This window comes from Tursiops truncatus, chromosome 5 (assembly GCF_011762595.2).
Source record: "Tursiops truncatus isolate mTurTru1 chromosome 5, mTurTru1.mat.Y, whole genome shotgun sequence".
NCBI lineage: Eukaryota > Metazoa > Chordata > Mammalia > Artiodactyla > Delphinidae > Tursiops > Tursiops truncatus.
The window spans coordinates 105,572,653-105,595,198 of NC_047038.1; the positions used below are offsets into that span (position 1 = coordinate 105,572,653).

Sequence of the window (22,546 nt, forward strand, 5' to 3'; positions counted from 1 at the left end):
CAAGATAAATGTTTTATTTGTAATGTTTTAGTTCCTTCACTCTTCTGGCTCCAATAAAATCCTTTCTTGAACACTATCTTTCCGCCTTCCTGGCTGCGTGCCCAGGAAGTTACGGAGAACGTGGTGTCTACCTACCCACCCCTCTTTCCTAAAGCAACCTCTCATTTCTTCTTTGGCGGGGGGAGCGGGGGGAACACAGTCAACGCTTTGTGGCTCTCCTTTTACAAAGATCTTAAGTAAGAGGCAAGTCCTTAGGTCTGCAGAGATGACAAAAGTGAACAGTGAAGAGGCGTGGTAGAGGTGTGAGTGAGAAAGGAGCAGCTCAACCTGAGAGCACGGAGGAGATCACAGCCAAAGTGGGCCCGCGCTGCAAAACACTGCTGAGGTATCAAGTCACTTTCAAGCATTCCTTGAGCCATGGCAGGACATCAAAACACTGGTACTGAATTCTTGACTCTGATACTAATACCCAACTCTTTTTTTTCTTTTAGCTATATATATGGTTCCCCCCAAACTTCAAACACTAACAAAAAGATGTGAAAATAAAAGTCTACCTTTCCCCCTGACTTCCCCATTACCTTAGACAAAGGAAACAACTGCCAACAGACTCCCAAGCATCCTTCCAGGTGCTCTAACATATACAAATACACAGATACCCTTAGAAGAACGACACTGCTGATACTGCACGCCCACGTATGCTTCTTAACACCTGCAGACGCTAGCCCCCCCGCCCCCGGGGATGAACTACAATTCTCTGTCAGTGGAGGCTTATACTGTTATGCTGCCGCAAACAATGCATATTCCTATGTTACAGTTTTGAACATCTAAAGTGTATCTCTAGATAACCTTCTAGAAGTAGAATTAAGGATCAGAGAGCACATAGGCACATCTTCAATTTTCACAGAGACTGCCAATTTTCCCTCCCAAAAAGGCTGTATCAATGTATACCCATGTCAAAAATATGAGGGTTTTTTTCTTCCTAATCATTACCAACACAGAATATTAACATTCTGTTTGACCTTCATAGATCTAAGTCATAAATTATACCTCATGTATTGCTTTAAGTTAACATTTCTTTCAGTGTAAGTGAGGTGGTGCTTGTTTTCTTATGTTTAAAATGCATTTCTTTACAGAAATCTTTTGAACTATAAGTAAGACCCTGAAGATAGGATTGGGTTTATACTCGCTAGACATTCTGCATTGATTTCTACACAAAGAAACAAACCTGGGGCAGCTCAACCTCTCTGTGAAAGCAGTATGTCCATCAGACTCATATACAACCTGGTCTTTCAAATCACCAACTGAATTACGATCTATAAACTCAAAATCCTGCACATGGGGCAGAATAAGAGCAGCATCACCATCACTTCTTCCATCACGCTACCTCTTATAACTGTTAAGTCTGTGGAATTGAAACCGAGTCCATTCACTTCCTAAAGCCTTGCCTACGCTGTAGTTGTGAGTCATTTCACAGAAAGAACTGCAGGCATAACAACTGGATAATGAAAATAAAGAGACAATCTCCAATATTTTTAAAATCCGTACCTTTGCAAGTAAAAGAGGCAATTTTTGTAAAGTTTGTTGTGGAAGTAGGTAGGAGTACTGGTTCAAACTGCAGAGACAGGGCATCTCTCTGTGAGAAATGATGTACATCCTGTAACAAAAAACAATCCACAGTACCGCTCTTAGCTGGAGAAGACTGATACAGTTTGAATCAACCCTGTTAAAATGACTAAGTAGCTCAGACCGGCATACAGAACAACTGCTCAGCAGATGTGCCTGTGATGGTACGAAGGGGTGCTGACAACCTTCGTCCAAATATGGGCTCGAGCAAGGGAGAATGGGTTTAAATGAAAGCAAAAAATAATAGATACAAGTGTTTTCTCCAAAATCTTCACAATTCTGCAATTCTGCAATTAAATACACACTTGTAAGTTTAAAGTACACTTTATGAAAGTATTTACAATTACCTGTATCCATAGAAGGCTGTTTCCTGAATGCAGTATATACATGTTCACTGCCGAATCATCTGTCCAAAAGAATCAGTGCAATGAGGTTAGAAGAAAGGGCCATCTCATCCTCACACCTTAATATAGTAGTTAAACCATCACATTACACATCTCTATAAAAAAAAGTAACTCACTTTTCAACAAAATTGAAGTGAGGAGCTATTTTCTGTTGATTAAGTCACAAGAAAAAGGACCTTGGCAAAAAGATTGACCTGTCAACACAGGTTCTCTAAATGATGAACTACCAGTGGAAAAAGTCTGAGTTTAGGGTCATAGTACTACTCCCCTGGATGAAACTAACCAACTGGACAGCTTCAAATAAAGTTAAGGTCTCCTACTGATTAGACAGCCCCTCGTTTCCTTATTTGACAACCACACTTGGGAAAAATAAAACCCTGGATCTCAAAATGCAGGCTTCCCTTTAATCCTCACCAACAGAAGTGCTCCCCATGGGACAGGAGTCTTCTCTACACTGATGTCTACCTGGCCATTCTGGGAATCACCAGAAACTATGAACCCAAGGACAGGAAAGCTCTCCTGCTGACCCATGCCTACTACAGCCAATTCTGAGGACTGGAAAGTAAACAATGTTTGACCAACAATTAAGACTGCCAATTTAAAACTGTATTTTGGTACCCTTTCTTTCTCTGAATGTGTATATGTGTGTACATACACACACACTCTCACTTACCAGAACAGTCTTGATAACCAATGGATAAGAGCAAACCCTACATGATAAATCACACGGATCATACGTGTCTCCTACAAAATCTCTCAGAAACTTAAACTGATAAACTAGGTTATTTTTGGTAAGTAGGACACACAATTTCAAAGATAAAGTTCACAGAAATGAACACTGAAACTCACACTACTCTTACTGACCAGGCATCCAGGAATAAGCAGCAGACAACCAACTATTAGAAATATAAACAGCATGATTTGGTCAACTGAGCTTCTGCAAATCAGTAAAACAGAAACAAGAGACACAAGACTTCAAATACTTCGTGAATATTTATATTAGATTGTCGTGCCCATTTAATTAGTTTACTATCTTCAGAACGCCAAGAAAAATTCTTCCCAGGGAAACACAGAATGGTTTGCCGTTGCCACTTAATTTATTATTTATTTATTTGTTTGTTTGTTTATTTATTTTGTTGCTGCACGCGGGCTTTCTCTAGTTGCGGTTAGTGGGGGCTACTCTTCGTTGCGGTGCATGGGCTTCTCATTGCGGTGGCTTCTCTTGTCGCAAAGTATGGGCTCTAGGTGCATGGGCTTCATTAGGTGTGGCACGCAGGCTCAGCCTGTGGCACACAGGCTTAGTTGCTCCGCGGCACGTGGGATCTTCCCGGACCAGGGCTCAAACCCGTGTCCCCTGCACTGGCAGGCAGATTCTTAACCACTGCGCCACCAGGGAAGTCCATTGCCACTTAATTTACCCCAAAATAATACAGCCTTACTAGCGGGTGCAGATTGAGAACCAGTTACTACTACACTGTGCTAATAATGAAAGCAAAGGCTCTCTGTCTTGGATTGCAATGATACGATCTATAAGTAAATGATATAGAATGATGACACAGGTTAATCAAAATATGTTGTAACAGAAAAGTTTAAAGATTCCACCTTACCTGAGGTCTCAGATTTATCTGTAGCTACATAAATAATAGAGAGATGATCTAACAAATCTTGTGTGTTTTCTTCAAATTCTTTCGAGGCGTTTTCCATTGTTACAATTATGCTCATTTGTAGCCGTAAAACATCGTCTGATTCCACATAGCAACTCTGAGATCGGAGGGATGGAGAAAAAGGAAAAACTCAAAAATATCATCTGAATTTTTTCGTTTTGAACTTCACAGGGAAAAAAGCACTTAAGGTAAGGGCATGTGCATTTCTGAGAACAGAATATGCTGTTTTATTTTTTATTTCTAAGCAAAGAGGCAGGAAGGAAGGCAGGAAGAAAACACTAAATTTTTTATTTTACCTTTAGTTGCTGACACACTTTATTATGTAAACTGCATTCCAGTTGCACTTGCAAGAGGCTAGTGTTAGTGGTTTCTGCCTAAAAGCAGAAAAAAGGGGAGAAAAAATTAAAAGGAAGCAAAAGGCACAATCTACTGTCAGTAATAAACAATCTATCATTTATTCAGAAAGGACATTTCTTCATTCATTCACCATATATTTGAACGTCTGCTAAATGCTAGGTAAAATTCAATTTACTGGAAATACAATAGTGAATAAAACAGAGAAAAATCTTTTCTGTCACTGAGCTTACATCTAATGGAAATCATAAGCTCTCCCTTGGGCAACATGAAAATTCCTATTATGGCAATAAGCAGACAAATATGTTCTAAATATACACAGGAACACTGTCGTTTGGCATTTCTTATACTTTTCAAATATTTTGTTCCAACGTAGGAGTCTGCTCTTATTTTAAAGTAGGTTCACCCAGTAAGAGCCAATCAACGGTTCTGATGTCTGCCTCCCATCTGTAGAGTGAGCTTAGACGCTATGAGAAAACCACAAGAGATGCCCAAAATTCAACTGGCTATCATTTTTCACGTGTGGAAGAGACGTGGATGGAAGAGACAAAAGTATACGCAAAGACTGCAGAATTTCATAAAGTTCAAAGATCTTAACAGCCACATGGGATGATATCGACATATTGTGAAGACAAAGAAATGCAAAGTCAATCCAGGGATACAGCCATTTGGGTGGGAGGGCGGGGGCAGCAGACGGCGAATACACAGAGAAGTCAGGTAGTGCAGCACGTGAGTCTAAAGGATCTCCGCTGTGAGATTTCCCCTTCTGTTCAGTGTGACGTGTCTCGCATAGTGGTTATAATCAAGGCACTTGGCTTGGCAGTCACAGTCGGAACACCCGAAAATCTCAGCAAGGTAAGAAGGCATCCCCCAAATCCTCGGCTGACTTTCGTTTTACGTGGAATCACCACAATTACGTTTAATTTGTTAGATTTATAAGAACTACCTAAGTACATTATATAAAAACACATGCTTAACCACTTCAATTGTCATTCAGCAATTAAAGTACAAAACAAGAACAAAACACAGTTGATCCTCTGTTCCATGGATGCAGACCGGAAGGAACTTGAGCCTCCTTGGAGTGTGGTATCCGAGGGGGGTCCTGGATCTATTCACCCACAGATGCCGCGGGACCAGAGCACATTACTTTTTTTTTTTTTTTCACATTACATTTTAAAGTGTAGTAAAAATTAGTTAGGGGGTTTAACCAAGCTTGTAAATAGGACCAAACATTAACCAAAGGCTCTTTTAAAAAGTAAGTGCAGGTTTCCCTGGCGGCGCAGTGGATAAGAATCTGCCTGCCAACGCAGAGGACACAGGTTCGATCCGTGGTCCGGGAAGATCCCACATGCCGTGGAGCAACTAAGCCCGTGCGCCACAACTACTGAGCCTGCGCTCTAGGGCCCATGAGCCACAACTACTGAGGCCGCGTGCCACAACTACTGAAGCCTGTGCACCTAGAGCCCGTGCTCTGCAATAAGAGGTGCGCGTGCAGCAACGAAGAGTAGCCCCTGCTCACCACAACTAGAGAAAGCCCGCGTGCAGCAACAAAGACCCAACACAGCCAAAAATAAATAAATAAATAAATAAATAATGTTTTAAAAAAGAAACGTTTAAAAAAAAAAGTAATTGCTAGTATCAGTTAGACTTAGAGTAATACCACCTGTAAACTGAACCTCAAATCTTAAAGAAGAGCTAGATCTTCGAATATGTTTTTCTGTGAGCAGGTCCCACATTAAAGACATACACAAAGAAAGCCCACTACTCCCTGAAGCTGTGTTAATCAAAGTTATAAGTGACCCCCTCGTATCCAAACCTGATAGAAACCTCTTTGGCCCAACACTTCTCTGCCATGTCGCCTTCTCTCGGTGTTCCTCCGTCCTCTTAGGCTCCTGCTTCGCTGGCTGTTCCTCCTCGGGCGCCAGCTGTTACTCACTCCAGATTCCACCTCGGCCCCCTTCCCTCTCTCCCGCGGGGGGTCTGCGACACGCTGAAGCCCCCCACGTTCATCTCAGCAGCGCAGGCCTCTCCGCACACCCACACAGGGAACCGGCGGCTGGGCGCCCCTCTGAATCCTCACCCACGCCCAGAGAGCCAGGTCCTTGCTGTGGGTCTCGTTACTCATAAAGTGGTTTAAGCCAGAAACCTGGAAACCAACCTCACTGCGCCTCCCTCACTCAGCTCCAGCAAACAGACCCAGACCCCAGGTGTGCTGACTGGACCTCCTCAGCAGCCCCTGGATCTGTTCACTCCCCTTTATTCCTAACAAACACCTGAAGGATCAGGGGTCAACTCGCTATGCCGGTAGGCCAAATCCAGCCTGCCAACAATTTAACTATAGGTCTTAACCTGACAAGGCAATTTTCTTGCCTAAAATACTCCTTCACATGTTGAAATTATGTTAAAGTTCAAAATTATGACTTTGAACATGATTAAAAATCCTATCTGCACAGTGATTTGATGTGATTTAAAGCCCAATATTTTGTCATTCTTGGTGACAAATTTATAATTTACTACGAATGAATTTATAATTTACCATGTTAAGTAAGATTCTTCTGTTAGCTGAAAACATAACAAAAATAAACTGCAACATTGTTTCGTTTGCTGTACAACATATTTCAGACTCCCACCAGGGGGAGTTCCTACACCTCCAAACGGCCCTTGAAGCATGCTGGTTTTTCTCAAAGAGAAATTTAAATGTTCATGTCTTTCTCTCCCAAAAGAACAAAAGTATTGCAATCTCGACTTAAAATCAGAAACTATAACCAAAACATGAGCCACCTGGGGCAACCACAGGCACACTGGGATTACAAATTACCTCTGAAAGGACCCCAGCTGTTTTGACATTTGTTTCGACCCCTTATGCAGAAGTGTGCCTGGGCAGATTATAAAAGAAAAACAAACAAAAACCTACTTCTCTACTTTTGAAACCTCGCACATTATTTTAATAAATTAATTCCTAAATTTGACAGCTAAAAGAAACAATAATTCCTTAGTAGTTTTTTTTACGATATTTTTTTTTTTTGATGTGGACCATTTTTAAAGTCTTTATTGAATTTGTTACAATATTGCTTCTGTTCCCTGAGGCATGTGGGATCCCAGCTCCTTGATCAGGGATCGAACCTGTACCTCCTGCACTGGGAAGCGAAGTCTCAACCACTGGACCGCCAGGGAAGTCCCCTAAGTAGTTTTCACATAAGTGTATGATACTATTTTAGAAGATGGGAAGAGATGTGGTTTGGAGGGGTTAAATGACTTATCAAAGGTCCGAAGTTTAGTTAGTAGAAAAACAGAAAAAAAAAACCAAAACAGCAGTTCTTTTAACATAAGTCATCAGTATTTTTTCCAAGTAAATCTGAACAGGCCAAGTCTATTTCTCCTAGGTACTTAAAAGCCTAAAAATTCTTCAGCATGAAAATATGTCTTAGAAAACCATACCAGGAGATAATGTAACAGTCCAGAAAATAGCCCTGTTAAGACTTCTTTTGTATGGCATATATTTTGTGGAGAAGAAGTATGAATTTAGGGAATGGGATGAAAGAGAAAAAAAATCACCTTCCTCTACTTGCTAAAAAATTGGTCTTTGTGTACCAGGCCAGGGGCAGAGTGTGATTCTGGGGGTCTGTGTGCAATTAAACAGGAAAGAAAATGATAGACAAAGTTCTAAGTCATTTCAGATGACTTTCACTAACAAGAGTAAACCATAACCTGACAAGAGTATATGAGAGTCTATAATGCATTAATCCAGAGAGAATGAACAACAGATATGAAATTATGATGTTCCCAGTACTGATCACATATGAAAACCATTCATTTCAGGAACATAATGTATGAAATATAAAAAAAATTACTTAGATATATCCCAACCTGAGAGTTCTCCTTCTCATTTTTCTTCCCTTTCACAATTCTGAATGCTAAATTGTAGAGGCGCTTACAAAGGTAAGTCTCTTATACCCACGTGTGTCTCAGGAACACAGAGCCCACATAAGCCACGTGACCATTCCAGCCAGTGGCCCACACATATGGTGCTACACACAATACATTCTATACAGCAAAGCATTTTGTATAAAATGAGTGCTTTCCTGGGTCCCTTCTGCACAACACTCACACTCTTTAACTGAACTCCTAATTTAGCGTCTCCTGCATAACAGACAGGCTCAGCTGAGTTCGGTTGCTTCACCCTAATATTAACCATCAGTTGTGTTTCAGCCCTCACCACTACCACTAACCTTCTGGTTCTCAGATCTGTAATCACTGAAACAATATCAGATCTGTAACCACTGAAACGATATCAGACCCACTCACGAAAATATTTGTAAAACCCTAAGAACTGGCTGAAATGAGTTGTTTTTATTTGTTTTAAGGGAAAAAGGGTTGAATATTAGCCATGAAAAGGAACGAAATTGGGTCACTTGTAGACATATGGATGGACCTATAGTCTGTCATACAGAGTGAGGTGAGCCAGAAAGAGAAAAACAAGTACCGTATATTAACGCATATATGTGGAATCTAGAAAAATGGTACAGATGAACCTATTTCCAGGGGAGGAATAGAGATGCAGACATAGAGAACAGACATGTGGACACAGTGGGGGAGGAGGAGGGTGGGATGAATTGGGAGATTAGGACAGACATATATACACTACCATGCATAAAATAGACAGCTAGTGGGAACAAGCCATAAAGCACAGGAAGCTCAGCTCAGTGCTCTGTGACGACCTAGACAGGTGGGATGGGGGGTGGGGTGGGAGGGAGGTCCAAGAGGGAGGGGATATGTGTACAATGAAGCTGATTCACTTCATTGTACAGCAGAAACTAACACAACATTGTAAAGCTGTTAGACTCCAGTTAAAAAAGAAAAGTGAATAGTACTTGGTCAAAGCAACAGATTTCTTTCCAATATATAATTTAATATTAGACATAAATAAAAATCAATTTTATCATTAAAGAAAAGCATATGTATCACATTTTTCCTTATCCACATCTTTTTGAAAAAGGCAGTGTGGCCAAGTGGCTTTGCAGTCAACATGGACTGAAGATGAAACCTTGGGGATAATCCCTACCTTTTCCAAGACTCAGCTTCCTCTTGTATAAAACAGTTAATGGACTCACAGCCATGCTACCAGCATTAAATGTAATACATATGCCAGTCACAGTGCATGAAGCAGGCCCTCAAAAGGGAGCATTAGCTTTTTCATTCACAGTTCATGCATTCATTTAGTCAAACTCCACAACAAATCATTTAAATGCTTCTAGGAAGCATTTTCCCCACATCAAAGTTGTTAGAAGGGAAACTCCTCTTCCCCAGTCCTTTGGTTTCCAAGAGAAGGGATTTTTTGTCTTAAACGTTTCAAATTCTTCTTGTCTTATTTCATAAATGGTTCAGAATCCAAGAAAAGAGAGAAGGGTCATTGACTGCACACCATCTCCCACCCCCCTGAAATGTGCCAAAAACCATTAAAGACAAAACACAATGTGGAGAACAAGTTAACACTGAAATATTAATACTTTTGGTCGGACCAAGCGGCAGTGGCCTGCGTTGTGCAATACCCTGGACTTTTACACTCTGGCAGCTGGCCCTTAACGACCACAACCTGGGCTGGCAGTTCCAGGACAGCCATGTGGGATTTCCACCTTGGTAGGTCACGCAGCGTACAGAAGTGCGATCCAAAGACAAGCAGCTATTTTTATACAATTGGCTGCCGCTGGGCCTAAAGCAAATGGCAAGTGAGCCCTGAAGGCCTGGCTCAGCCCTTGAGCTTGGACCCACACTCGGCCCAAGTTCAGGCTCTGTGATGCAGGCTGCTGTGGCTTGCCCTTGAGCAATACAGCACGGCTTTGACCTAAGTAAGCATGGCACAGACAAGGATGTGAAAGAAAGGGTGTTGCAGTGGAAAACAGTACAGTGGTCCCTCAAAACTTTAAACACAGAATTAAAATATCCAGCAGTTCCGCTCCTGGGTTTACACCCAAAAGTGACAGGAGGGACTTGAACAGGTATTTGTACACCTATATTCACAGCAGCATTACACACAGTAGCCAAATGGAAACATCCTGAAATCCACCAATGGATGAATGAATAAACAAAACACGGGATATATATACAGTGGAATATTATTCAGCCTTAAAAGGGAAGGGAGGACTTCCCTGGTGGTGCAGTGGTTAAGAACCCGCCTGCCAATGCAGGGGACAGGGGTTCGAGCCCTGCTCTGGGAAGATTCCACATGCCGCGGAGCAACTAAGCCCGTGCGTCACAACTACTGAGCCTGCGCTCTAGAGCCCACGAGCCACAACTACTGAGCCCACATGCCACAACGACTGAAGTCCGCACATCTAGAGCCCGTGCTCCACAACAAGAGAAGCCACCACAATTAGAAGACCGCGCACCACAACAAAGAGTAGCCCCCGCTCTCTGCAACTAGAGAAAAGCCCACGCGCAGCAATGAAAACCCAATGCAGCCAAAAATTAATTAATTAATTAATTTTTTAAAAGGGAAAGGAAGGGAATTCTGACACCTGCTACAACATGGAGGAACCGTGTGAGCTAAGTGAAATACGTCGGTCACGAAAGGACAAATACTGTATGAGTCCATGTACGAGGGGACCTAGAATATTCAAATTCATAGAGACAGAAAGTAGAATAATGTTTATTAGGGGCTGAGAGGAGTGGGTAATGAGGAATCACTGCCCAATGGGGGACAGAGTTTCAGTTTGGGCAGACGAAAAAGTTCTGGAAGTGGACGGTGGTCACGGCTGCATAGCACTGTGAGTATAATTAATGCCACTGAACTGTACACTTTAAAATGGTTAAAATGGTGAATTCTGTGTTATGCATATTTTACCACCAGAAAAGAAAAGCGAAAGGGCAGGGGAAGGAAAAACAAAACAAAAACAAAATGGTGTCCCAGTCAGGGCTCTCTCCTCAAAATAGAGAGAGCTTCCAGAATACTATCTGGAATACTATCTTGAAGAAACTGTGTTGGGTCCAACTCCAGGCAAGCGGTATAGACAGGCTGCTCCAAATTCTCTTCCTTTTTATGCCTTATCTTTATGGATATGAGTCGGAACTGTGAGAAGGTTTATTTTAAGTTCATGTGGTTGGTCCACAGACTCAAGAGTTCCCCTCCAAATCCCTGGCCCTACAGCTATTAATCACCTAAATGCTAACCGCTGCTTCAGATTTTCAAGATCCAAAGTGGAAGATACATAGATGGGGGCAGATTTTATAAATAAAGAAGTAATAAGGATAATCTTATTAAAGAGATATGCTGTCATCTTGGGTTGAGTCAGAAAAGCAATTTGACAAAATTACTGCATGCACGAAGAAGGCAACCACTAAGGGCTGTCCTTGGAACGATTAGGCTCATTCCAGAAACCAGAAAGGTGCTAGAAGCTTAGAGCTTAGAACACTCTCTCATCTTCCTGCCAGGACAAGAGGAACAAAAACAAAGCAACAAAAATAAGCAAGGCAGGAGGCAGAGAGGGCCACCCTTTGGAGAAAGGTTGACATCTTGGGGAATAACTGGACAGAGCTGCAACAGAAAAGGAGACCTTGACACCCGGTTCAACAGACAGAGACAGGGACAGCCTGGAGTCTAACTCAAGTGAGGGAGCAATATCTTTGTGCTTGTTTGAGCCTTAAAAAAAAAAAAACCAAAAACCTCTAATAAAGGAAGACAAGTGAGATCTCAGAGGACTGGAATTGCTCCTCCTAAAGGAACCAGGATTCAGTTGTAGGAACTGTGGAGAAACACACTTCTAAAGCCAGGTACAAAACCCACAGTGAGAGCAACTGAGGACCTACCCGCATCTCCAAAGACTGACACAGCTCTACCAAGGATTACACAAACTCTGGACAGGCTGTGAGGGGTGGGGGTAGCGGTGGAGATCGGAGATCAGACGAAGATGCTCAGAGCACGGCAGGTGGAGGGACTGTCACCGCCTGTGCCCCGAGGGAACACACTTGCAAAGTTTATGGAATTAGGACTCAGTCTAAGAGAAGGCACAGCATCGAGGAAACCTACTAAAAGGGAACCAGGGAGAACAAGACAGACTGATGCCAGCCCTAAATTAGATGCCGGTCTATTGGGAGAGCGTCTCCGATGTAAGAGCACCCAATGCAAGGAATAGAAGAAGATTCGGCAGGCCCAGAACTTAGCAACTGTATCTCTCTTGCCTTGGGAGAAATCACAAGAAAATATCTAGAGGAACACCTAGAGGAAAAAATAGATTTAGATCAAAAAGGAAAGAAAAAGGTTTAAAAAAAAAAGAAATAGAAAAAGGAATGCAGCAATTCCAGCAGACAGCAGTAGCTTACAAGCATTAGGGAAAAAGAGACCGGCAAAAGCAGCTGGTTAAACAGCAAGAAACTCATCTAAGCCTCCCTGACAGGAAAAGGGGACAGGAAGAGACCAGCACATCCTGCAGGCAGAACACAGCCTAGAGACAAAGAAGGGCACACGCACAAGCTGGAGGAGACAGCGTGGGGCTCGGGGGCCAGAAGCTACCTGCACTGGGCCCCAAGCTCCCCGAGTGTCAACAGCAGTTCCCCGCCAGGAATCTGCTGCGAACAAGCTCCACCTGAAACAAGCCGGACGAAAAGGGAAAAACCTTCCCAAAGAAGCAGGTTCCAGAAGCCTCTGTGTGCTCCTGGTAAGAGGCAACGGAAACCACACCACAAACAGGTCTCAAAGTCCCCACCCACAAATGTTCCATCCCTTAACAGAGCGGGGACACCACTCAGCACAGGAGTGCCGGAAACAAGGGCTCCCTGCAAAGAGGAGAGGACAGACACACCTGGTGACTGGACTGCCCCACCCCGAGAATCCGAGCATCTCGGTGTCACTTCTGAAGAGAGGAGGTGGCTCCTCCCCAAACTCGCCTCCAGACAGACAACCTCTGCCCACAGAGTTTAAGGGCGCAGGTCTTGGCCTCAGAACAACTAGCATGAGCTGAAGCTGAAACCAAGGTGATGGTTTCAGCCTTCCATCCCTCTCTTTGGCAAAGATGAAGTACTGGGAACAATTCTGCCCAAAATTAGTGCCTTGAGGGCTGGGGGGCATGTTTTCCAAATTTGGTGGATGTAAGGTTGATAATCTAATATTCCTGTGTGTCTTGTTAAGATTCTAGACTCGGGCTTCCCTGGTGGCGCAGTGGTTAAGGATCTGCCTGCCAATGCAGGGGACACGGGTTTGAGCCCTGGTCCAGGAAAATTCCACATGCCGCGGAGCAACTAAGCCCGTGCGCCACAACTATTGAAGCCTGCGTGCCTAGAGCCCGTGCCCCACAGCAAGAGAAGCCACTACAATGACAAGCCCACACACCACCACGAAGAGCAGCCCCCGCTCGCCATGACTAGAGAAAGCCCACATGCAGCAAAGAAGACCCAACACAACCAGAAATAAAATAAAAGAAATAAATAAATTTATTAAAAAAAAAAAAAAGATTCTAGACTCAAGCTCCACTTGAAACAAGCAGAGACAAGAGAGACTTAGTGTTGAACTATTGTAATTTCTGAGAAGCCCTGGGGAAGCCACGCACATCCTGGCAGGGGGCTTTCCGAGAAGTCCTGGGCGGGGGGCGGGAGGAGTTACCCCAGCTGCACACAGGCATGGAGAAGCTCTCTGGCTAAGACCAAAAAAAAAAAAAAAGGAATTAGGGAGGACTTCAAATTCTCTGCATGTTAACTCACAGGCCAACATAATTTGATATGGGACTAGAACCTTGAACTTTCATGTCTTGCCAAGGATTACTTCTCTGAATTTTAAATTTCTCCCTGAGAGTTTCATAATAGGAGAGGGTTTATATACAAAAACTTTTTTACGTGATAAATGCATTTTAGCTATGTGCCAGATACTAGGTTCTAAGCGTTCTACATGTATTCATTTATTCAATAACTATAGCACTCCTATGAGGTAGCGCTATTGTCTGTTTTATAGATAAACTGAGACATGAAAGGGTTAGGTAAACTGGCCAAGACCACTCAGGAAGACTTTTACCCAGGTGGCCTGGTTTTAGAATTCACTTTCTTATTCACTTCACTATACAGTTCTGTGATGGGGCATCCTTATAAGGCTGGGTTGTTGTTTTTGTTTTTGTTTTTTTTTTTGAAATATCTTAATTCTGTTATTTGATCCCCTTTCAAAGCTCTGGTAAGCTTTATTGGATACTTGAAAAGAATCTGGGATGGGAAACAGATGAGGATATGAACGTCAGACCTGGGGCATAGTGTGGCTTTGGAGCAGATTACTGATGAATTATTATAATGCATCTCAGAGCTTTCCAGGGGAAAACTCAGCTGTGCATCCCAGTGGTCCACAGAGGATCGACAAAGCAGGGCTGGTGCCAGCAGGAGAAAGAACAGGCTGAAGAAGGCAGGAGCACGGCCACGGGAAGTCTGCTCATCTCCGTGCAGAGAGGGAGGGCCATGGGCTTAACAACGGGTAAGCCCAAAGGGTCGAAAGTCCAAAACTGAGGAGCGGTATCAGGAAAGTAAACACTAAACACTAAATACTCCTGATACTCCTGTTCCTTTGCCCCAAGCCTTCCTCTACCCTCAAGGTAGAGGCAGTTGCCTATGAGTGAGCCACAGACAATGACCCTGCACTGCAGGCAGGGTGACAGGGCGGGGGCTATTGGAGGAGTTGGTTTCTTTTCTCCTTCTCTCTATGTCCTGGGTAAGGGTGTCTGTCCTTGATTCAAACATCCCTTCCATAAGAGGAAATGCAGATGGTCAACAGGCACGTGAAAAGATGAATGCTAATCATCAGGGAAATGGAAGTCAAAACCACAATGAGATTATCACCTCACACCTGACAGAATGGCTATCCTCAAAAAGAGCGCAAATAACCAAACGCTGGTGAGCATGTGGAGAAAAGGGAACCCTGTTACACTGGTGGAGGGGATGCAAGTTGGTGCAGCCACTGTGGAAAATAGTACGCAGGTTTCTCAAAAAACTAAAAATAGAACTACCACATCCCAGCAATTCCACTCCTGGGTATATATCCGAAAAATACTCATTTGAAAAGATACATACACCCCAATGTTCATAGCAGTTTTATTTACAATTGTCAAAATATGGAAGCAACCTAACTGTCCAACAACAGATGAATGGATATGGATAAAGAAGATGTGGTGTGTATATATATATATATATATATATATACACACACACAATGGAATACTACTAGCCATGAAGAAGAATGAAATTTGCAACAATATGGATGGACTTGGGGGGTATTACGCTAAGTGAAGTAAGTCAGACAGAGAAAGACAAATACTGTATGATTTCACTTATCTGAAACACAAAACAAACTAGTGAATAAAACAAAAAAGCAGCAGACTCACAGATATAGAGAACAAACTAGTGGTTACCAGTGCGGAAAGGAAAAAGGGGAGGGGCAAGACAGAGGTAGGGGATTAAGAGGCATAAACTATCATGTGTAAAATAAGCTACAAGGGTACACTGTGCAACACAGGGAATAAAGCCGATATTTTATAATAAGTATAAATGGACTATAACCTTTAAAAATTGTGAATCACTATATTGTACACCTGTAACTTATGTAATATTGTACATCAACGATACTTCAACTAAAAAAAAAGTCCCTTCCAATGGGCCACACCACAGTCTACCTGGGGGCCGCGAGTTAGCAACTCCGACCCTCTTACGTCAGCTGACACAGAATGTGGCTTATCAGTAATATAAATTTAGTTTTCTAGCTTCTGATTCTTATAGATCCACCAGTTCAGAACCTGAGGAAGAGAGGTGCTATCTATTTACTGGGCACCTTCAAGTCTTCTAACAAAAGTTTCTGGAATATCCTAATATAGTGAATGTTGGCAGAATTATAATTTCTTGCTTTTTACGGTCATTTATTCAATTCTCAATCATTTATTTACTATGTGTTCTGTGGCGAGGCTCTGTGCTAGGTGATAAGAAAACAAATACTGGTTAGGACACGATTCCTGCTCTTTAAGGAGCTTATAATTTTATCAAAGGAAAACACATACACAGAAACAAAAGCTTTTGCATACTATCCTTGCTAAGACACGGGTCTCTCAGGGCTTTCAGTAAGGAACTAGTCAATTCTCCAGGAGGCAAAAAAGGGACTAAGCAAGTGCTGAGTTAAAAAGAGGGTCCGAGGGTTTCCCTGGTGCCACAGTGGTTAAGAATCTGCCTGCCAATGCAGGGGACACGGGTTCGAGTCCTGGTCCGAGAAGATCCCACATGCCGCAGAGCGACTAAGCCCGGGCACCACAACTACTGAGCCTGCACTCTAGAGCCCGCGAGCCACAACTACTGAGCCCACATGCCACAACTACTGAGCCCACGGACCTAGAGCCCGTGCTCCGCAACAAGAGAAGCCACAGCGATGAGAACCCCAAGCACCCCAACAAAGAATAGCCCCCGCTTGCAGCAACTAGAGAAAGCCTGCACGCAGCAATGAAGGCCCAACACAGCCAAAAATAAATTAATTAATTAAAATTTTTTAAAAAAGGAGGGGCCGAGAAACTGTTCTCTCCTGGAACACTATTCTGTCCTGCCCAGAGAGCAGAGATTTGAGAGAAGCAAATGGGGCTGATGGGGGGAGGAGACTCCGCGGGCTGGGGGGATTGGGGGGCAGGGGGAAGCCGAGGAAAGGGGAACACCCCCACCCCTGGGTACCTCCTGCAGCTTCACCAAGCTTCCTTCCTGTCTCCCATTCACCAGCCCTCTATCTCTTCCCAAACTCCCACTCCACTGAATCATTCTCACTGGAGGCTCCAATGAAAAAAAGAAAAAAATTTAAATTTAAGCAATTTCCTTGCTTTAAAAGCTGCATTCAGAGGCAAGTAGGTCAACAGCGTATATTTTCCTAACATACAGTAATAACTCTCCAGAGTCTGACAGACTAACATTTTTGTGTTAAAAAAGGTAACTTTTAGCAGGCAAATAAATGTTATTAAATATGTTATGTTCCCACCCAGATTTGTAGGAATTCTTAGCTATCACACCCAGAAAATCTGTGTATTTCATTTAACTTATCCTGTAAGACATCAGGAAAACAGGGCAGCCACAGCGGCCTTTAACCTTTCCCCGTTTTTATTTTCCATCTCCAGATCCTCGTTCAGACTTCTGAAACTTAATTTGTTACTGAGAAACCTGCCCCTTTCCATTTCTCCTCTGTCGAACTGTGATTGGAAACATTCCTTGTCCTCCTTCCCACACTGAGTTTATAGCTTCCCTTCCAGACCACCGCACTTACTCGGCAGGGATCAACACCTAGGAGGCGAGTCCCCCGACAGAAACATGGGGCACCCTCCCCGAGCCTGGCCGGCACCAGGCTCCATGCAAGCTGGCACCGCAGGCCTCTCCAACACCTGTCCCGGGCGGGCAGGCAGGCACAGGGCCTGACGGCAGCACGCCAAAGCCAGGCTGTGCCAGTCTTAAATGGGTAGCAACTCCTGGTCTGAAGTGTTATCAGACATCACACACAATCCCCAGAAATAATCTCTCCTTTACACAATCCGGTAACAGGATACTGCAGACACTCTGAAAAGTTCAGAAAGGAGGTGACAAAATATTCTTCCTGGTCACCTATGTTGAGTGTGACTGTGGTCTTGGGGCTTATTTCTAATTTTTCACTTCTCTGGTTTCCTGTGTTTTCTTATAATTACACTGTAATTTTTTATCGTCACAATCTCCTTTTGAGAGAATTCAATACTATGATACTAGGTTAGGACACACAGATCCACTGTTACTTCGTGGGAACTGTGTCGTCGGCTTTCCTCTAATTTAAAACCTCTCTGTATTTCCCATATTGCCTTATAATTCCACCTTTAACAATAAATATTATTTTACAGTGATTCCAATAATAATAATTTAAGTTCTTTTAACTCTCTGAGACAAGGTTATTGCTATAGTGACCCTATATGCTAGATTCTGAAAGAATGACAATTTCAAATATTGTGTTGTCCAAATAAACCACTGAAACATTCCTCAAATCTCAATGTCTTGGATCCAAAACAACACTAAAGAAAACGTTAAAAAATAAAACTTCTTCTGGGCCTCCTGGTGGCGCAGTGGTTGAGAGTCCGCCTGCCGATGCAGGGGACACGGGTTCGTGCCCTGGTCCAGGAAGATCCCACGTGCTGCGGAGCGGCTGGGCCTGTGAGCCATGGCCGCTGAGCCTGCGCGTCCGGAGCCTGTGCTCCGCAACGGGAGAGGCCACAACAGTGAGAGGCCCGTGTACCGCAAAAAAATAATAATAATAAAAATAAATAAAATTAAAAAATAAAACTTCTTACTTTTTCATGAGCCTAACACAACTCTATTTACATATGACATCCCACCATATACTTTACAGTTACAATCATAGAGTACAGTCTAGCTTATATTCTACTATTCGCTTGTCAGACATTTCTACATAAGCACCATAATTGTAACTTGGAAGAACTACTTAATATTCTACTATGCTGATATATTTAAATTTATCAAATCCTTTTTCGACTGGTGAGGTTTTAGGCTGTTTCTACTGTTTTTGCCGTTATAAAAATGCTGCCAAAAAATTTTTTTTGCATATACCTTTCCTGGAACATGAATTACAAAGTCAACAATATGAAAATCATTACCTGGGAAAAAATTTAAAGCATACTGAGCCAGGACTGCCAATCCCAGCTCTGTCCTCAACCTCCACCAAGTAACCTAAATTCTAAGACCATTCTACAATTTCTAAAATAAGAATAATTACCACCTGCCCTGGTAGTAAATCTGTTGAAGGTCATCTGGTTGATGTGGTGAAAAGGTGAAGTTAGACAAATCTTAGATATTACGACTGGAGATATGCTATTTGGGGCTCTTAACTTGGGTGCCCACTGACTCATCTACCTATGAAAAACTCTGGGGGCTGCCCTCAATGTACCAAATGCTGAGATTATGAAAATGCTGAGATTATGAAAATGAAAAAGGTGATGCTGAGATTATGAAAATGAAAAAGAAACAGGCCCAGGCCTAGAGAGTCTCATGGAAGAACAGTGGAGGGAGACAGCCCCGGACACTAAATGTTAAAGCAGCTTTGAACCAAGCGTCGTGGGACCAGAGCAGAGACTGGCCTGGGAACCTGGAGAGGAGGTGATATCTGAACTGGGTCTCAAGGGACAGAATTAGAAGTAAAAGTGGAGTCAGAACGGGGGAAAAGCTTATGAAGGGGAGACAGTCTGTACAAAAGGATGGCATGGTCTAGCAGTGACGGGAGGTTTGTGAGGCCAGAGATGAGAAGAGCAGGGTGGTACCCCCGAGGCTGGAGAAGAAGCTGGACCCAGGTGACGAAGGACTTTGTAGGCCACGCTTGGGTGCTTGGGCTGGATCCTGCAAACAACAGGGACCCAGCAGCGTAGTGACCAGGGAAATAACGAATAGTTTTGTTTAAGAAGATATCACCAGCATGCGCAGCAGGTGCACCGGAGGGGAGAAAGCCTGACTGGGGGATAATCCAGGTGCCAAATGATGACAGGACTGCAACAAAAGCAGAGGGACCTCAGATTCTCACTCAAACCCACTGTCACAGTGACGTCTTGTCTGCTAGGAACGCTCACTCCATAAACGTCAAAGCAAATGAAAAAGAAGGACTAAATGAAAAGGCAAATTAATTCCTCATGTCTGCCCCCTCCTTCCCCTGAGCAGACACACATGTGCAGCAGAGAGGCTGCAATGCACACCCTCCTCTCACTGAACTCAGCCCCTGCTAGAGAACTCCTGGCCAGCAGGAATTTAGACAGAAGACTAATCACACAAACACTCTCGGCTTCAGCAGAAGAGTGAGCCACTTAATCCAGTTCGACTGAGCAGGAAAAATGCAAAAGTAAGATATGGATGGGCACAAACAAAAAGGACTGGAATGAGCTCATACTACAAAAAAACTGAGATAACCCAACGATTTTTTCACGGGCACCCTAGTTTATTTCACAAGAGGGACACATTTTTTTTTGTTATTCCAAAAAAACAAACTGAGGTCTTGAACCAAGTACAATCTCTATGACATTATAAATAGTCACACTCTTTTTCCCCCATCCATAGAAATAAGATCAAATAAAATGGACATATTTCATCTGACCATTTTCCCTAAATGTATGCTCTTTCAGAAAAGGAGGATGAAATATAAAACAATGCCCTTTTCAGGGGGCTTTAGTAAAGTTATACTCTGTGACCTGGGGTTGGGCTCTGTCCTGGGGCTTTACAGGTGTTCATTTAGCGATCCAACGAGAGACAGTGAGCTCAGTGGAAGGAGCACAGGCTTGGAAAAAGACAGACAGCGGGAGGAAACTGGCTTTTGACCCTCATGGAAGTACTTAATTTTTCCTCCAGTTTGTATCCCTAAAATAAATCCATGGGTTTTTTTACTAGCATTATTTAAATTTGATTTTGTCATAGCTAACTGAATCTTTTAGCAGCTCAGGAGACAAGACCAAGTGCTGCCACAGTCCCTCTGTGTGAGGTATCATGCGGTAAGCTGCAAGGGTAAGTGAGCCAAAGTGTTCTGATTACATAACTTTCTAGTTGCTACCTTAGGAAGCAATTTTAAGTATGTGTGAGCAAAGGCCAGTGACAATCCCTGTATCTGAAAGACTCAAGACATATTCATTTCTGCCTAAACCTTCTCGCTCTTTAGCTTTCTACCAGATGCACTTTCCAGCTCTGTTCTGGAGAAGATTCAGTCATGAGCACTCCTTCCCCCACCCTCCTTCCCCGTTGAGAGAAGAGACCTCTTGAACTCAGCACCCACCCCAGATTATGGGTTCTGGACCACGGGCAAAAGGTAGACAAAAACACGGGACAGAAAGAATATCAAAATAAAGATACTCCTTTCTGGAAAAGGACAGCCGGCAACCTTACAGCCACTTAAAACACAACTTGAACGCATTTTATGTGTGCAGTTTAAATGTGAAAATATTATAGTCAGGATTTTTTCTGAGGAATGCCATAATTATTTCTTAAGTCTAAATTTTGTAGGTTTTTGTTTTTGTTTCTAGGTGTAGTAAGCCTTGAAAAAAAGACTTTAAAGTTTCTTTTTCTGAATCACTGTAAAAATGAAAGAAATTTAAACAATTGCCTTTTAAGAAATATTTTTTGATATTTAGACCTCTCAATACTGGGTTCCAACAAAAGATCAGTCAAAAAAATTGAGTTTTACCTTCAAACTCTGAAATGTATTCTACATTGTCACGTCATAAGAGCAGGGACACTGTGCTGTGTTCACTGCCCTATCACTTCCTGGAACATTCAAGAAATGATACCTAATAACTAACTGTTGACTGACTGATGGGGGGAGCTATGCTCAACAGGGGCAGCCTTAGACAGTGACTTGACTAAACTCATAGATCCCAGTATAAATGAAAATGGAGAGAATCTACCATTGGGAACAGAGCTGAAGCTGAGACAGTCAAGGAGAACGCCGAGACACTCCAATGGGGGAAGAACTGTCTTTTCAACAAATGGCACTGGGATTACTGGAAATGCATACGAAAAGAATGAACTTGGATCCCGAGCTCACACTATACACTAAAATGAAGTAAAAATGGGTCACAGACCTCACTACAAGAGATGAACTATAAAACTCAGAAGAAAACACAGGAGTAAATCTTTACAACCTTGGACCTTGTTAGATTTGACAATAAAAGCATAAGCGACCAAATAAAAAATAGGTGAACTGGACTTCATCGAAATTAAAAATAAAAAGACAACCTAAAGAACGGGAGAAAAATACATACAAACCATGTACCTGATGAAAGTCTGCTATCTAGAATATATAAAGAACACTTACATCTCAACAATAAAAAGACAAATAACCCAATTAAAAAATGGGCAAAGGATCTGAATAGACATTTCTCCAAAGAAGATACAAAACTTATCAAAACACTCAACATCATTAGTGATTAAGGAAACGCAAATAAAACGCAAATAAAAACCACATGAGGTATCACTTCACACCCACTAGGATGGCTATAAAAAACAAAACAACAACAAAAAAACAGAAAATAACAAGCCTTGGCAAAGTCGCAGAGAACTGGAATCCTCATATATTGCTGGTGAGATTGTAAAATGATAACACTTTAGAAAACAGTTTGACAATTCCTCAAAATGTGAGACATAGAATTACCACATGACCCAGCAAAATTCCACCCTTACATACACACCCAAGAGAACAGAAGACATACGCCCACACAAACTTGTCCATGAATGTTCACAGTGACATTATTCATAATAGCCAAAAAAACTAAAACAAATCCAAAAAATGAAACCAATTGATAAATGTTTAAACAGAATGTGGTATATGCCTATACAATATATCATTTGGCAATAAAAAGGCAGGAAAAACTGATAACATGGATGAAACTTGAAAACACTATGCTAAGGGAAAGAAGCCAATCACAAAAGACCACACAATTCATTTACATGAAATGTCCAAAATAGACAGATCTATAGAGACAGAAAATAGAGTAACAGTTGCCAGGGACTAAGGCA

The 22,546-nt window shown here is 42.5% G+C and overlaps 1 protein-coding gene across 12 annotated transcripts in view; it reads right to left on the bottom strand.

The window, feature by feature from the left end:
* TMEM131L (transmembrane 131 like) overlaps nt 1–22,546 on the bottom strand; it is a 171,282-nt gene that overhangs the window by 55,030 nt on the left and 93,706 nt on the right. For 9 of the 12 annotated variants that reach the window (XM_073805480.1, XM_073805478.1, XM_033857249.2 and 6 more), the window contains 5 exons: nt 13,585–13,671; nt 3,988–4,065; nt 3,635–3,788; nt 1,971–2,029; nt 1,546–1,654 (listed from right to left, as the gene is read on the bottom strand). In XM_073805480.1, the coding sequence (XP_073661581.1) occupies nt 1,546–1,654; nt 1,971–2,029; nt 3,635–3,788; nt 3,988–4,065; nt 13,585–13,671 (487 nt within the window). The remainder of the gene's footprint in view (nt 1–1,545; nt 1,655–1,970; nt 2,030–3,634; nt 3,789–3,987; nt 4,066–13,584; nt 13,672–22,546) is intronic. The other 3 variants (XM_073805481.1, XM_019926633.3, XM_073805483.1) reach the window with 1 other exon arrangement.